This window comes from Carcharodon carcharias, chromosome 7, assembly GCF_017639515.1.
Source record: "Carcharodon carcharias isolate sCarCar2 chromosome 7, sCarCar2.pri, whole genome shotgun sequence".
In the NCBI taxonomy this organism is placed as follows: Eukaryota; Metazoa; Chordata; class Chondrichthyes; order Lamniformes; family Lamnidae; genus Carcharodon; species Carcharodon carcharias.
This window is the reverse complement of record NC_054473.1, coordinates 132710631-132725882: the sequence shown is the minus strand read 5'-3', so window position 1 is coordinate 132725882 and position 15252 is coordinate 132710631. Positions and strand designations below refer to the sequence as shown.

General features: G+C 43.1%; 1 protein-coding gene across 3 annotated transcripts in view; it reads left to right on the top strand.

The window, feature by feature from the left end:
• The window catches only part of dus2 (dihydrouridine synthase 2), a 115506-nt gene that overhangs the window by 54296 nt on the left and 45958 nt on the right, over positions 1-15252 (top strand). For all 3 annotated transcript variants that reach the window (XR_005943557.1, XM_041191904.1, XM_041191903.1), the window contains exon 8: positions 11611-11676. Coding sequence is in view for 2 of the 3 variants with exons in the window: in XM_041191904.1 (XP_041047838.1) it covers positions 11611-11676 (66 nt within the window). In the remaining variant the exon portion in view is untranslated. The remainder of the gene's footprint in view (positions 1-11610; positions 11677-15252) is intronic.

Here is a 15252-nt window from a genome sequence, read left to right as displayed (position 1 = left end):
AAATGGGGCTTTTTCAAGTTGGCAGGCAGTGAATAGTGGAGGGTGGCAAGGATCAGTGCTAGGGCCTCAGCTATTTACAATCTATATTAATGACATGGGTGAAGAGACAGAGAATAATGTCTCTGAGGTTGGTGATGATACAAATCTACGTGGGAAGGTAAGCTGTGGGGAGGACAGGCTGCAATGAGATGTAGGCAGGTTAAGCGAGTGGGCAACAAGATGGCAGATGGAGTGTAATGTAGGGAAGTGTGAAGTTATTCACTTTGGTCGTAAGAATAGAAAAGGAGAATATTTTTTAGAAGGTGTGAAACTGTTAAGTATTGATGTTCAGAGAGACTTGGGTGTGCTCATACAAGAAGTGCAGAAAGTTAACATGCAGGTACAGTTAGCAATTAGAGGGTAAATTGCATGTTGGCCTTTACTGCAAGGGAATTGGAGTACAAGAATACAGAAGTCTTGCTACAATTGTACAGGATTTTTGTGAGATCACATCTGAAACACTTTGTGCAGTTTTGGTCTCCACATATAGAAAGAATATCCAAAGATCCAGAGACCGGAAGATCCGGGTCTATATTTTAAAGTTGACATGATGCACATTTAATGAGAATGATACTGAGTCTAAAGGATTAATGTTATGAGGCCATGTTGTAAAGTCAAGTCTTGTATTCTTTTCAATATATACGAGTAAGGGATGACCTAATTGAGGTGTTTAAGATAATTAAAGGATAGTTTTTTTAGTTCTTTCACAGCATCTGGGCATCACTGACTAGGCCTTTATTGCCTAAAACCTTATTGTCCTTGGGAAGGGCAATTTGATATGGTAAATGGAGAAAAACTATTTCCTGTGGTAGGAGAATCCAGATCATGGGTGATGTCAGGAAGTATTTCTTCACACGAAGGGTCGCAAAAATCTGGAATTCTATTTTTTCAAAAGGCTAACGTGACTGGGGGTCAATTGCAAATTTCAAAACCAAAACTGATCGGTTTTGTTAGGCAAGGATATTGAGGGTTACAGAACCAAGGCCGATTGATGCAGTTAAAATACAGATCAGCCATAATGTAATTGAATGGCAGGCTCAAGGGGGTGAATGGCTTATTCCTGTTCACTTTTCAGAGGAAGGGAGCTCATGTAGATAGCAGACATGTCAGTTTGTTTGGGGAGGCCTGATGCTTTTTAAAAATTGAAGGTTTACTCAACTTCTGCTCTTGTATCTAGTGTTAAAAGTAGTATTGCTTTCAAATAACATAGTGTAGCCTGACTGTCGAAGCTTACTCAACTTACGAAGAATAGCTGAAACTTCTACACAGAAAAGCCACTCAACCCATCGCACCTATTCTTTTGCTGTTTTTACCTCCGTGTTGAAGATAATCTGCACCAATCTTATTTCTCTTCTCTTTCCCTGCATTTTATTTTTTGATGTTCAAATAAGGCTAGGGGAACTCTTGAAAGGGCAGACTGGACTGCAGTTAAATGCCTCATCTGAAAGACGGCATCTCGTACAGTAATGAAAATCAAGACGTTGTAATTTTATAGTGTCTTTCATGACCTCTGGAGGGTCCAAACTGCTTTACAGCCAATTAACTATTTTCAAGTGTTTTGTAGGAAGTGCAGCTAGCTCTCAAAAACCAGCCATGAAACAGTGAGCAGATCACCTGTTTATTTCATTAGCGGCTTTGGTTGTGGGATAAATATTGGCCACACAGCATGCCCTGCATAATGCACTGAAGAGCCAGCCAGGATTGTGTGCTCAAGTACCTGAAGTGCAGCTTAGGCCCACAAGCTTCTCACACAGAAGCAAGAAGTTATTACTGAGCCATGACTTACATCTTCGAGTTAGTAACTGTTTCTTTGAATTTTTTTAGCCCTTTTGAATTTAACTGCAGTCCTGTCTGCCCTTTTTAGCCAATATCTAGATAAACATCTAGCAACTGCAGATATAAAAGAGCAGTGAGGATGGATTTCAAAAAGGAAGATCATGCTTGACCAATCTTATTGAACCCTTTAAAGAAGTATCAGACATGGTAAATAAAGGAAAACATATTTGGATTTCCAAAAAGCTTTCAATAGAATACCACGTTGTAGACATATGACTCAAAACATGTGGTGTCAGAGGACAAGTCGGAGAATGAATAGCAAGGCTGGATTGAACATAGAAAACAGAGTAGGAGTTAAGAGAGAAGGGAAGGAAATCTGCTGTCCTTACCTGCTCTAGACTACATGCGACTCCAGACCCACAGAAATGTGGTTGACACTTAAATGCCCTCTGAAATAGCCTAGCAAGCCACTTTTTAAGGATGGGACAGAAAGAAACGTTGAATTAACACTGCAAGGCTGCTACACATTCAAAAAGTCCTACATTTGTAAACATATTAAGAGTATCTCCTAGTTTACATAACGTTTACAAAAGCATCAAATCAATTGATTGCATCTTCAAAACATCCTGTTGAAATTTTAGACACGTCTTCACTGAGATTGGTTTTAAGATTTCCCCTTTTTTTTCCCTCTGCTTTGTGGTTATTTGATTACTTGTTTCTATGGTAATGTCTACTCTTCACCAGAGACATGAAACACATTGATTATTACAGGTGAGCTGCACAAAATATTCTGTATTCTGTTACATTTTCATTACATGCTCTTGGCAAGGTTAAACTCTGAGAAAAATATGACTTTTCTTGCCTCGTGGAAATTTGCCAATTTAGATCATCTTCCCTCCGCAGCTACTCAAAAAGACAAAACCTAAGATGAAGTGTGAAATGGTTCATAAAAAGTTTGCATTGTTCTGGTCTCTGGATAATTAAGCACAACTTAATTACATTCCTTGAGGGATGCAATTAAGCACAAATGATTTTTCTTTAAAATCCTACATTATGAAATTTCTGCAGGTACTCAAAAGATACAATATATAACAACAATATCTAGATAAACATCTAGCAACTGCAGATATAAGAGAGCAGTGAGGATGGATTTCAAAAAGGAAGATCATGCTTGACCAATCTTATTGAACCCTTTAAAGAAGTATCAGACATGGTAAATAAAGGATAATATATTTAGATTTCCAAAAAGCTTTCAATAGAATACCACATTGTAGACATATGACTCAAAACATGTGGTGTCAGAGGACAAGTCGGAGAATGAAAAGCAAGGCTGGATTGAACATAGAAAACAGAGTAGGAATTAAGAGAGAAGGGAAGGAAATCTGCTGTCTTTACCCGGTCTAGCCTACATGCGACTCCAGACCCACAGCAATGTGGTTGACACTTAAATGTCCTCTGAAATAGCCTAGCAAGCCACTCAGTTGTATCAAAAACCGCTACAAAGTCTGCAAAATGGACGGACCACCTGACATCGACCTAGGCACTGGAAACAACAGCAGCAAACCCAGCCCTAGCAATCCTGCAAAGTCCTCTTTACTAACATCTAGGGGCTTGTGTCAAAATTGGGAGAGCTGTCTCACAGACTAGTTAAGCAACAGCCTGACATAGTCATCCTCACGGGATCATATCTTATAGATAATGTCCCAGACATCACCATCACCATCCCTGGAGTATGTCCTGTCCCACTGGCAGGACAGACCCAGCAGAGGTGGTGGCACAGTGGTATTCAGTCACGAGGAAGTTGCCATGGGAATTTTCAACACCGACTCCCGACCCCATGCAGTCTCACATGGCATCAGGTCAAACGGGAGTGAGGAAACCTGCTGGTTACCACCTACCGCCCCCACCCCCCACCCCCTCAGCTGATGAATCAGTACTCTTCCATGTTGAACACCATTTGGAGGAAGCACTGAGGGGTGGGGGAAAGGGCACAGAATGTACTCTGGATGAGGAACTTCAATGTCCATTACCAAGAGTGGCTCAGTAGCACCTCTACTGACCAAGCTAGCCGAGTCCTAAAGGACATAGCTGCTAGACTGGGTCTGCGGCAGGTGGTGAGGGAACCAACAAGACGGGAAAAACCTACATTACCTTGTCCTCACCAAGCTGCCTGTCACAGATGTATCTGTTCAAGACAGAAATAGATAAGAGTGACCACCACACAGCCCTTGTGGAGACTAAGTCCTGTTTTCACATTGAAGGTAGCATCCATCATGTTGTGTGGCACTACCATCGTGCTAAATGCCCTCTGAAATGGGCTAGCAAGCCACTCAGTTGTATCAAAAACCGCTACAAAGTCTGCAAAATGGACGGACCACCTGGCATCGACCTAGGCACTGGAAACAACAGCAGCAAACCCAGCCCTGACAATCCTGCAAAGTTCTCTTTACTAACATCTAGGGGCTTGAGCCAAAACTGGGAGAGCTATATGAGATATATCTTCAACAGATTAGGCAACTTGAAACTGGGCATCCATGAGGCGCTGTGGGCCATCAGCAGCAGCAGAATTGTATAGAACCACAATCTGTAACCTCAATGCCCGGTATATCCCTCACTCTACCATTACCATCAAGGCAGGGGTTCAGTGAAGAGGGCAGATGGGCATGCCAAGAGCAGCAACAGGCCTAACTAAAAATGAGGTGTCAACCTGGTGAAGCTACAACATAGAACTATTTGCATGCCAAACACGACAGAAGTATGTGATAGATACGGCTAAGACATCCCACAACCAATGAATCAGATTTAAGCTCTGCATTCCTGCCACTTCCAGTCATGAATAGTGGTGGACAATTAAATAACTCATTGGAGGAAGAGGTTTCACAAACATCCCCATCCTCAATGATGGAGGAGCCCAGCACATCAATTCAAAATACAAGACTGAAGTATTTGCAACAATTTTCAGTCAGATGTGCTGGATGGATGATCCATACCGGCCTCCTCCTGAGGTCTCCAGCATCACAGATGTCTGTCTTCAGCCAAGTTGATTCACTCTGCACGATATCCAGAAACAGCTGAAGGCACTGGATATCGCAAAACTTTGGGTCCTGACAACATTCCAGCAAGCGTACTGAAGACTTGTGCTCCAGAACCAGTTGTGCCCTTAGCCTGTCCCAGTACAGCTACAACACTGGCAATGTTGAAAACTGCCCAGTTATGTCCTGTCCACAAAAAGTAGGACAAATCCAACTCAGCCAATTGCTGCCCCATCAGTCAACTCTCGGTCATCAGCAAAGTGATGGAAGATGTCATCAATGGTGCTATCAGGCAGCAGTTACCTAGCTCATTGACACTCAGCTTGGATTCTGCCAGGGCCACTCAGCTCCTGACCTCATTACAGCCTTAGTCCAAACATGGACAAAAGAGCTGAACTCAAGGGGTGAGGTGAAAGTGACTGCCCTTAAGATCAAGGCAGCATTTGACCGAGTGTGGCATCATGGAACTCTAGCAAAACTGGAGTCAATGGGAATCAGGGAGAAAACTCTCCACTGGTTGGAGTCATACCTAGCATAAAGAAAGATGGTTGTGGTTGTTGGAGGTCAATTATCTTACTCCCAGGACATTGTTACAGGAGTTCCTCAGGATAGTGTCCTAGGCCCAGCCATCTTCAGTTTCTTCATCAATGACCTTCCCTCCATCATGAGGTCAGAAGTGGGGATATTCGCTGATGATTACACAGTGTTCAGCGCCATTCATGACTCCTCAGATACTCAAGCAGTCCTGCCCTTATGCAGCAAGACCTGGATAACATTCAGGCTTGGACTGACAAGTGGCAAGCGACATTCGCACCACACAAGTGCCAGGCAATGACATATCCAACAAGAGAGAATCCAAATATCTCCCCTTGACATTCAATGGGATTACCATCACTGAATCCCCTACTATCAACATCCTGTGGGGGTTACCATTGACCAGAAACTGAACTGGGACTAGCCATATAAATACTATAGCTACAAAAGCAGGTCAGAGGCTAAGAATCCTGCAACAAGTAACTCACCTCCTGTTACCCCAAAGCCTGTCCACCATCTACAAAGCACAAGTCTTAGTGCATGAATCACAATAGGCTAGTATGCGGGTGCAGCAAGTAATTAGGAAAGCTAATAGAATGTTATAATTCATTGCGAGGGGAATTGAATACAAAATTAGGAAGGTTATGCTCCAGTTATACAGACCCACTAGTGAGACCACATCTGGAGTACTGTATACAGTATTGGTCACCTTATTTAAGGAAGAATGTAAGTGCATTGGAAGTAGTTCAGAGAAGGCTTACCAGACTAATAGCAGGAATGGGTGGGTTGTCTTATGAGGAAAGGTTGGACTGACTAGGCTTGTATCCACTGGAATTTAGAAGAGTAAGCGGTGACTTGATTGAAACATATAAGATCCTGAAAGGACTTGACAAGGAGGATGTGGAGGGGATGTTTACTCTTGTGGGAGAATCTAGAACTAGGGGCCACTGTTTAAAAATAAAGGGTCGCCCATTTAAAACAGAGATGAGTCAAAAAAAAATTTCTGAGGATCATGAGTCTTTGGAACTCTCTTCCTGAGAAGGTGGTGGAAGCAGAGTCTTTGAATATTTTTAAGGCAGAGGTGGATAGATTCTTGGTAAGCAAAGGGGTGATAGGTTATCGAGATAACGGGATGCAGATTTGAGGTTGCTTTTGATCTTGTTTTGTAAAAGATTGCGTGGCTCAGGCCCCTGCGATTCACTTTGGTGAAGAAGCAGCCTCTGTAGATTCTAATTGTTACATTGTGTGGGAGGTTAATTCATCCTGAAGGTTATGCAGTCCTGCAACAAGATTTTTAGCTGTGTGCTTTGGCATGAATTTACACAGAAAGCTTATAGTCCTTCGCAACGTGCCAATCCATAAAAATCTTAGTTTGGGAAAATCCAGAATTAAATTGATTTTTTTTTTTGCGGAAGTATATAACTGTATTTAAAGGAATAGGACATAAAATTGAGCTTGGCGGTGCCCATTATTTGGGTGTTATGAGTACCTCATGGAACCAAAATGATACACATCCATGCATTTATGCCACAAATCATGCCAGATACCATTTTGCTGAAAGCATCAACAGTCAGTGGTGCCATTTTGGAGCTGAGTATCCCATCCAATGCCCTCTCTTGCCCCTTCTCAACCTCTCATAACTGAACACACACTAACTTCTGAATTCCTTAAATCGCCATCCCCTCCTTATCACTCCCTCACAAACAATTTTTTTTCTCACGGTTCATTGTAATATTTAAACCAGGTATATTTTGACTCCCACCTCCCCAATCAGCACTATTTAAAGAGATCATCATCTAATTACACATTCATTTCTGGTTGATTTCTTATGGCTTTTTTTCAAGCGTTTGGTGCTTTCCATGAAAGCAAAATACTGCAGATGCGGGAAATCTGAAACAAAAATTGCTGGAAAAACTCTGCAGGTCTGACAGCATCTGTGGAGAGGAAGACAATTAACGTTTCGAGTCCGTAAGACTCTTCATCAGAACTAAAGAGAACTTGAACTGTGGTGAAATATAAGCTATTTAAGTGGGGTGGGACAGGTGGAGCTGGATAGAGGGCCAGAGATAGGTGGAGGCAAAGGAGAGAATCCCAAAGATGTCATAAACAAAAGGTCAAAGGGGTGTTGACGTTGGTGATATTAGCTAAAGGAAGTGCTAATGGCAACATTAAGGGTAGAAAGCAGGATGAGGAAGTGACAGATGGCCCTAGTGAGGGTGGGGTGGGGGGAAGGGATCGAAATAGGCTAAAAGGTGGAGATAAAACAATGGATGGAAATAAATTTTTAAAATAATAATAGAAATAGGTGGGAAAAGAAAAAAATATATATAAAATATTTAATAATTATTACAAAAAAGGGGATCAAAAAGGGGGTGAGGATGGAGGAGAGATTTCATGATCTGAAGTTGTTGAACTCAATGTTAAGTCCGGAAGGCTGTAAAGTGCCTAATTGGAAGATGAGGTGCTGTTTCTCCAGCTTGCGTTGAGCTTCACTGGAACATTGCAGCAGGCCAAGGACGGACATGTGGGCATGAGAGCAGGGTGGAGTGTTGAAATGGCAAGTGACAGGAAGGTCTGGGTCATGCTTGCGGACAGACCAAAGGTGTTCCGCAAAGCGGTCACCCAGTCTGCGTTTGGTCTCTCCAATGTAAAGTAAACCACATTGGGAGCAGCTAATGCAGTAGACTAAATTGAGTGAAGTGCAAGTGAAATGCTGCTTCACTGGAAAGGTGTGTTTGGGCCCTTGGATGGTGAGGAGAGAGGAAGTAAAGGGGCAAGTGTTGCACCTGCTGCGGTTGCATGGAAAGGTGCCATGGGAGGGGGTTGAGGTGTAGGAGGTGATGGAGGAGTGGACCAGGGTGTCCCGGAGAGAACAGTCCCTACGGAATGCCGACAGGGGGGGTGAAGGGAAGATGTGTTTGGTGGTGGCATCATGCTGGAGTTGGCGGAAATGGTGGAGGATGATCCTTTGAATGCGAAGCCTGGTGGGGTGATAAGTGAGGACAAGGGGGACCCTATCATGTTTCTGGAAGGGAGAGGAAGGTGTGAGGGCGGATGCGCAGGAGATGGGCCGGACACGCTTGAGGGCCCTGTCAACCACCATGGGTGGAAAACCTTGGTTGAGGAAGAAGGAAGACATGTCTGAAGAACTGTTTTGGAAAGTGGCATCATCGGAATGGATGCAACAGAGGCGAAGGAACTGAGAGAATGGGATGGAGTCTTTACAGGAAGCAGGGTGTGAGGAGCTGTAATGGAGGTAGCTGTGGGAGTCGGTAGGCTTGTAATGAATATTGGTGGAGAGTCTATCACCAGAAATTGAGACAGAGAGGTCAGGGAAGTAAAGGGAAGTGTCAATGATGGACCATGTGAAAATAATGGAGGGGTGAAAATTGGAAACAAAGTTAATACATTTTTCCAGGTCCAGACAAAAGCATGAAGCGGCACCGAAGCAGTCATCAATGTACTGGAGAAGGAGTTGTGGGAGGGGGGGTGGAGTAAGACTGAAACACAGAATGTTCCACATACCCCATAAAGAGACAGGCATAGCTGGGGCCCATGTGGGTGCCCATAGCCACACCTTTTATTTGGAGGAAGTGAGACGAGGCTAAGGAGAAATTGTTCAGTGAGAATAAGTTCAGCCAGACGGAGGATCCATAGTTCTTTGAGATTGCAAAGCTTTTCAGTGAGTGATGTGACAGATGCTGAAGGAGTTTTTTGCTGACTTCAAGGCTTCTGCACAAAGCAGTTGTCCCAGTCATGGGTACAGTAGTTGGCATTCCTCATGGAATACATCATGACTGGGAGAATGAACAGAGGGCATTTGGAGCTGCTGTGCCATGGATGTTAGAAATAAAGCTTCTTTGATAAAGGCTCAGCTGCGATACAGTTGCATAGTGGACTAATAATTCAGAGGCCTGGACTAATGAACTGAAGGCATAGATTCAAATCCACAGACAGCTGGAGAATGTAGTTTCAAAACAAAAACAGAATTACCTGGAAAAACTCAGCAGGTCTGGTAGCATCAGCGGAGAAGAAAATAGTTGACGTTTCGAGTCCTCTTGACCCTTCAATAGAACTCAGAGTGCAGTAAGTTCAGAGAGAGACAGATTAGAATGGGTGAGAGGAGCAGAGAAATTGAGACGACTAATGTCACGCCGATAGTTCTCAATGAAAAGATCAAGAGAAGGTAAGAATCCACATGGAGGGATCCAGGTCGAGGGGGAATATTGGAGGTGGGTAAAAAGATCCGTTGAACGGGGAGAGGACTCCTGCCCAAAGAAGTGAGCACGGAGACGAAGATGGCGGAAGAAGAGTTCAACATCATGCCGAGCCCGAAATTCATTGAGATGAGGGCATAAGGGTATGAAATTAAGTCCTTTGCTGAGCACTGAACGTTCAGCGTCGGAGAGGGGAAGGTCAGTGGGTATAGCGAATACACGGCCGGGGCTGGGATTGGAAGATGGGGTGGGGACGGAGGGACAGGCAGGGGTGGAGGGTCCTAGATGGATGTTAGTGTTGACGAGTTGTTGGAGCTTGCGTTCCTTAGCACTTGAGAGAAAGAGAAAAAGTTTCTTGTTGAGGCATTGGATGAGACGAAGAATAAAATGAAACTGGGGGCATGCGCAGCTTTGAAAAAGGGTACGGCGGTGCTGCTGGAGGGAGAGGTTGAGTGTGTTCATATGGCGGCGCATGGCACCGAGTGTGGATCGCAGAATGCGACGGGAACAGCAGTCCGAGAAACGTTTTATGTCCCGGAGATACCTGTAATCCTGGGTGGGTTCGAAACCTGAGGGATGGAATTTCAGTTGAAATCCACGTGGGGTAAGTCAGAGACAGAGACAGTCACTGAGAACGGAGATATGGCTTTGAAAGCGGGTTTTAGTAAACATCTTGTGAAACACCAGGAGAGAAATGGAAAGCAATGAAGGTGAACGAGGCAAAAGAGAGATACGGAAATCTTGTCGGAGAGAGGAGCAATACTTCTTCAAGGTAGGCATTTCTTGAAGAGGAGTGGCAATCAAACACAGAGATAAAAACAAAAAACTGCGGAAGCTGGAAATCCAAAACAAAAGCAGAATTACCTGGAAAAAAATCAGCAGGTCTGGCAGCATCGGCGAAGAAAAGAGTTGACGTTTCGAGTGCTCATGACCCTTCCACAGAATCTATGAATGTGTGAATGTAGTTTCAAATAATTAAATAAATTTGAGATGAAATACTATGATCAGTAATAGTTACTGAAATGACTGGATTGTCAGCAAAGCTCATCTGATTCACTAATGTCCTTGAGGGAAGGAAATCTGTCATCCTTACCCGGCCAGGCCTACATGTGACTCCAAACCCAAAGCAATGTGGTTGACTCCTAAGTGCTGTCTGAAATTGCCTAGCAAGACACTCAGTTGTGTAGAAAAAGGCGGCTCACCACCGCCTTCCCAGGAGCAATTAGAGGTGGGAAATAAATGCTGGCCTTGCTATGATACCCACATCCCATGAATGAATAAAAAAGATTGTGTGTGAATGATTGGGGGGAGAAGTGAGTTAAGGAGTTCAGAGGCCAGTGATGCAGTTGCTGGAATATGACATTTTGAAGATGCATTCACTGACCTTGACCACTCATGTGACGTCACTGAACTCCCTGTTGCACTACATCCAGGTCCTCGTGGGTAGACCTCGGCATTGATCTCCACAGCAATCTGTTCCCACCATCTTTTGGCCATGTGTGTGGAGGGCCTGTTGCGGATACCGGATAGGCACCTGTCCACCTGCTCCACCAATATCTCCAGTGTAGCATTGAAAGCCTTGGAGCTCGCACGCTCTCCCATGCTGTACCACTCTTCATTGTTTCCAGATCAAATCCACTGCCAGCACCTGTTCCAGCCACAATACACCTCTCCTTTAAGCAATGCGCTTTAACTTTTGGCAGTGGAAGCTAACTTTCATTGGGTGCTAGAAAGTTATGATTTTGGTCCCATTGCTGATGCAGTCAGTGTACAGCAGTGGTTAGTCCTGGATGCATTCAGCAATCACAGTAATCAGCAGGTAGCACACAGCCTGAGTACTGCCTGTATTTCAGTCAATGTGAACGGGTCTATTGTGCATGGCTATTCTCACCCATTGTCAGGGGCTATTCAATTTAGTCTCCACAGAGTCTAGAGCAGATCAAGATTTGATGTAACTTCTTTTCATAATCATATTCAACTAATTTTGCTTGTTTTTTGTCCTACCATTTCAGATCCTTTCCACCCTGGTCAAAGGAATTTCAAAGCCAGTGACCTGCAAAATTCGAATTTTACCATCAGTAAGCATCTAGGTGTTTTTTCTTCTTCTTCCTAAAAGCCTATAATAACTTTCAAATTCATAATCTGTCTTTATTGCTTTTGCTATTAATAGAAAAAGTACAGTAATGTGGTCATTACTGGTCTGGTAACCCAGAGCCCCTGAGTAACAATCCAGAGAACGGTAACGTGAATTCAAATCCTACTAAACAATTAAATTTTTCTTTTACATTTGGAAATAAAAAGCTGGAATCAATAGAATGATCATGAAGTTGTTAGAGTGTTCCGAAAGTCCAACTGGTTCACTAATGTCCTTTTGGCAAGGAAACGTGCCACACTTACTGCAGTGCTTCAGGAAGATGGCCAACCACCAGCTTCTCAAATGTAATAACAAATGGGGAATAGATGTTGATTTTGCTGCTCACGCCTACATCCCGAGAATGCAAAAAACTAAAGCCATCTGTTCAAGTCGAGCCTCGTATCTCTCAGAAACGCCGCAAATGCTTTGAGGTGCAGTGATCTCTTAATGCCAAGTATATCCAAATGAAGCTTAGTTCTGTGTTTATAATCAGGAATAACAGCCACAGCTGATTTTATGCATTATATTTTAATAATATAAACTATTAAACAGCATATGAAGGTGAGACCGCCGATAAATTGTTAGGTGCAGTGTGGAGCAACAATTTCAAACATCAGTTCCACTTGGCAGCTTTTCTTTTGTTTTAACAATAACAACTTACATTTAAATAGTGCCCTTTATGCAGTAAAATATCCCAAGGCACTTCACAGAAGCATTATAAAGCACAATTGAGCACTGACGCACATAAGGAGAGATTAAGACAGGTCCCTAAAAGTTGGTCAAAGAAGTAAGTTTTAAGGGGCATCTTAAATGAGGAGAGAGAGGAAGAAAGGCTGAGAGGTGTAGGGATGAAATAGCAGAGCTCAAGGCCTAGGTATCTAAAGGCATAGCCATCAATAGCAGAGCAATTAAGATTGGGAATGCTCAAAAGGCCAGAACTGGAGGAATGTAGAGATTTCAGAGGATTGTAGAGCTGGAGTAGGTTACAGTGATAGGGAGAGGTGAGTCCATGGAGGGATTTGAAAACAAGGATGAGAATTTTAAAACTCGGATGATGCCAGGGCCACTGTAGATCAGTGAGCCCAGTAGTGATGGTTGAAAAGCCGTGCTTCGAGTTAAGACATGGGCAGCAGAATAGTGAATGAGCTCGAGTTTATGGAGGGTGGGAGATGGGAGGTCGGCCAGGCGAGCATTGATGGTGCCAATGACCTCAGGTGTAGATTGTAAAAAAAGGCCTGGATAAGGGTTTCAGTAACAGATGAGCTGAGGCATCAGCGGAGTTGTGTGATGTTACAGATGGAGGGAGTCTTGATAATGAAGTGGATATGAGGTTAGAAGCTCATCTTGTGATCAAAAACAGCAGCAAGATTGCAAATAGTCTGGTTCAGCCTCAGATAGTTGCTGGGGGGGGGATAGAGTCAGTGGCTTGGGAACAGAGTTTGTTGGGTCAGATAGGAATTGGGGTGGGTGGCATGACGATGACTTTGCTATTCCCTATAGTTATTAACTGGACAATCCTATTTTCTTCCTGATAGTTAGATATTGTTCAGTCATCTAATTACTTCCCTTCGGTCCAGTGACTGACAGGCTGATCTTGTGAAATTCTTGCATCCTGAATCAACTAGTTTTGTAAGATCTGGTATGTCCTGAGAGTGAGTGGAGAGCAGCAGAATAATGGAAAGAAGTTCTGGAGAATTCTTGAGGGGCAATCATGGTGGATTCGAACTGGCAACTTATGCAGTCCTCTGCTTTTTCTATTTCCCTGATGAATGCAGTGTAGATCTAAATCTTTTGTGAGCCTCTAGACTTGATTTTTTTCCTGTGCCTTACTTGCCATCCTGCATCCTGTGTAAACTCCCAACGTCTAACACTCGTGCTCTGTACCTTGTACCACAATGAGTCCTGATTGCCCATCCACAATGCTAACCTACCTAAACTTGCCAGTGCATTGAATTTAAAATCACACCACTTTTCCTTGCCTTCAAATCTCTCTCTGTCCTCACCCTGTCTCTTGTAATCTCTTCCAGTTCTGTATCCCATCCTGCAAACTTTGATCCTCTAACTCTGGCCCTTCGTGCATCCTGCCTTCTGTTTGACCCACCATCTTCGGCTTCCTCAACCCTGCAGCCTGAAAAAACTTTTACTAAGTCCTTTGTATTTCTATTTCTTGATATTTGTTGGCATCACAAAAGTAGGAGGTTTGGCGGAGAGTGAGGAACATTGTTGTATAAAAAAAACTACAGGAAAACATAGGGAAGTAGGATGGGCAGACAGATGATGGATACAGCTTAATGTAAATAAATGTGAAGTGATAAATAGTGGAAGAAAAACCAAGGCTTGTGAGAATACATTTCATTTGAAGCACTAAAGGGAGTGGATGAACACCCTGAAATTGCATGTAGATTACAATAGATTAACAGCAGTTTGGATTTGACAAGTAGGGGCATAAAGAATTAATGAATTTGTACAAAGCAGTCTTTCGGCCACAATTGTAGAGCTATGTGTTGTTTTGGACGCCCCAGAATTGAAAGGATGTTAAAGTCATAGAGAACATCCAGCATAGATTCACCGACATAGGAAACTACAGTTGTGAGGAGAAACTTGAGATGCTGGAACTATTTCTGCTGGAACAGGTAATGTCAACAAGAGATTTAATGAGGCCTTTCAAAGTTTAAAGAGTTTGATAGACTGACTAAGGGATGTCCATTTGCTTTTTGTGGAGAGACAGGGACAATTATCATCAAGTTTAAAATTTTCATCAAGTGAGTGAGGAGAGGGGCTAGGAGAATCTCTTCTCGTAGAGGCTTGTTAGAGCATAGAATATGTTGCCACAGGTGATACTGAGTTGTTCAGACAGATAAAATTTAGATAAATATTATCAGGGGAAGATACAGGGCTGTGCGAGGAGTGTGGAGATTGCGATTATTTTTGGATTGTCCAAGCAAGGACCTGGCTCAGACATGACCTCCTGTGCTGAAAGCTGCTAAGGTTTTCCATCGTAAAACTTTTTTTGAACCTATCTTTTCAACCAAGTTTTGATTGCCCTCTTTAATCGCTTTCTTCATGCAACTATTTTCCATTGCGAAGCACCATGGGACAATTTAAACTTCGAAGTTCCTATAAGTGCAGATTGTTACAAGTAATTAATTATTTTGAGAAACTCCCACATCTGCTCTGAATATTATTTTTGTTCAAAATCCAGAAACTGCTTTTGGATATGCCCCCTGGGTTTTGTGAGCTTTGAATTGTCTACACTTTTCTCTGTGGTATTATAACCATGAAGGAATACTATTTCCAAGATACCAGTATGATCAACTTCATTAAGATAAAAGCAAAAAGCTGCGGATGCTGGAAATCCAAAACAAAAACAAAAATACCTGGAAAAACTCAGCAGGTCTGACAGCATCTGCGAAGAGGAGCATAGTTAACCTTTCGAGTCCGAATGACCCTTCAACAGATCTAAGTAAAAATAGAAGAGAGGTGAAATATAAGCTGGTGTAAGGGAGGGTGGGACAAATAG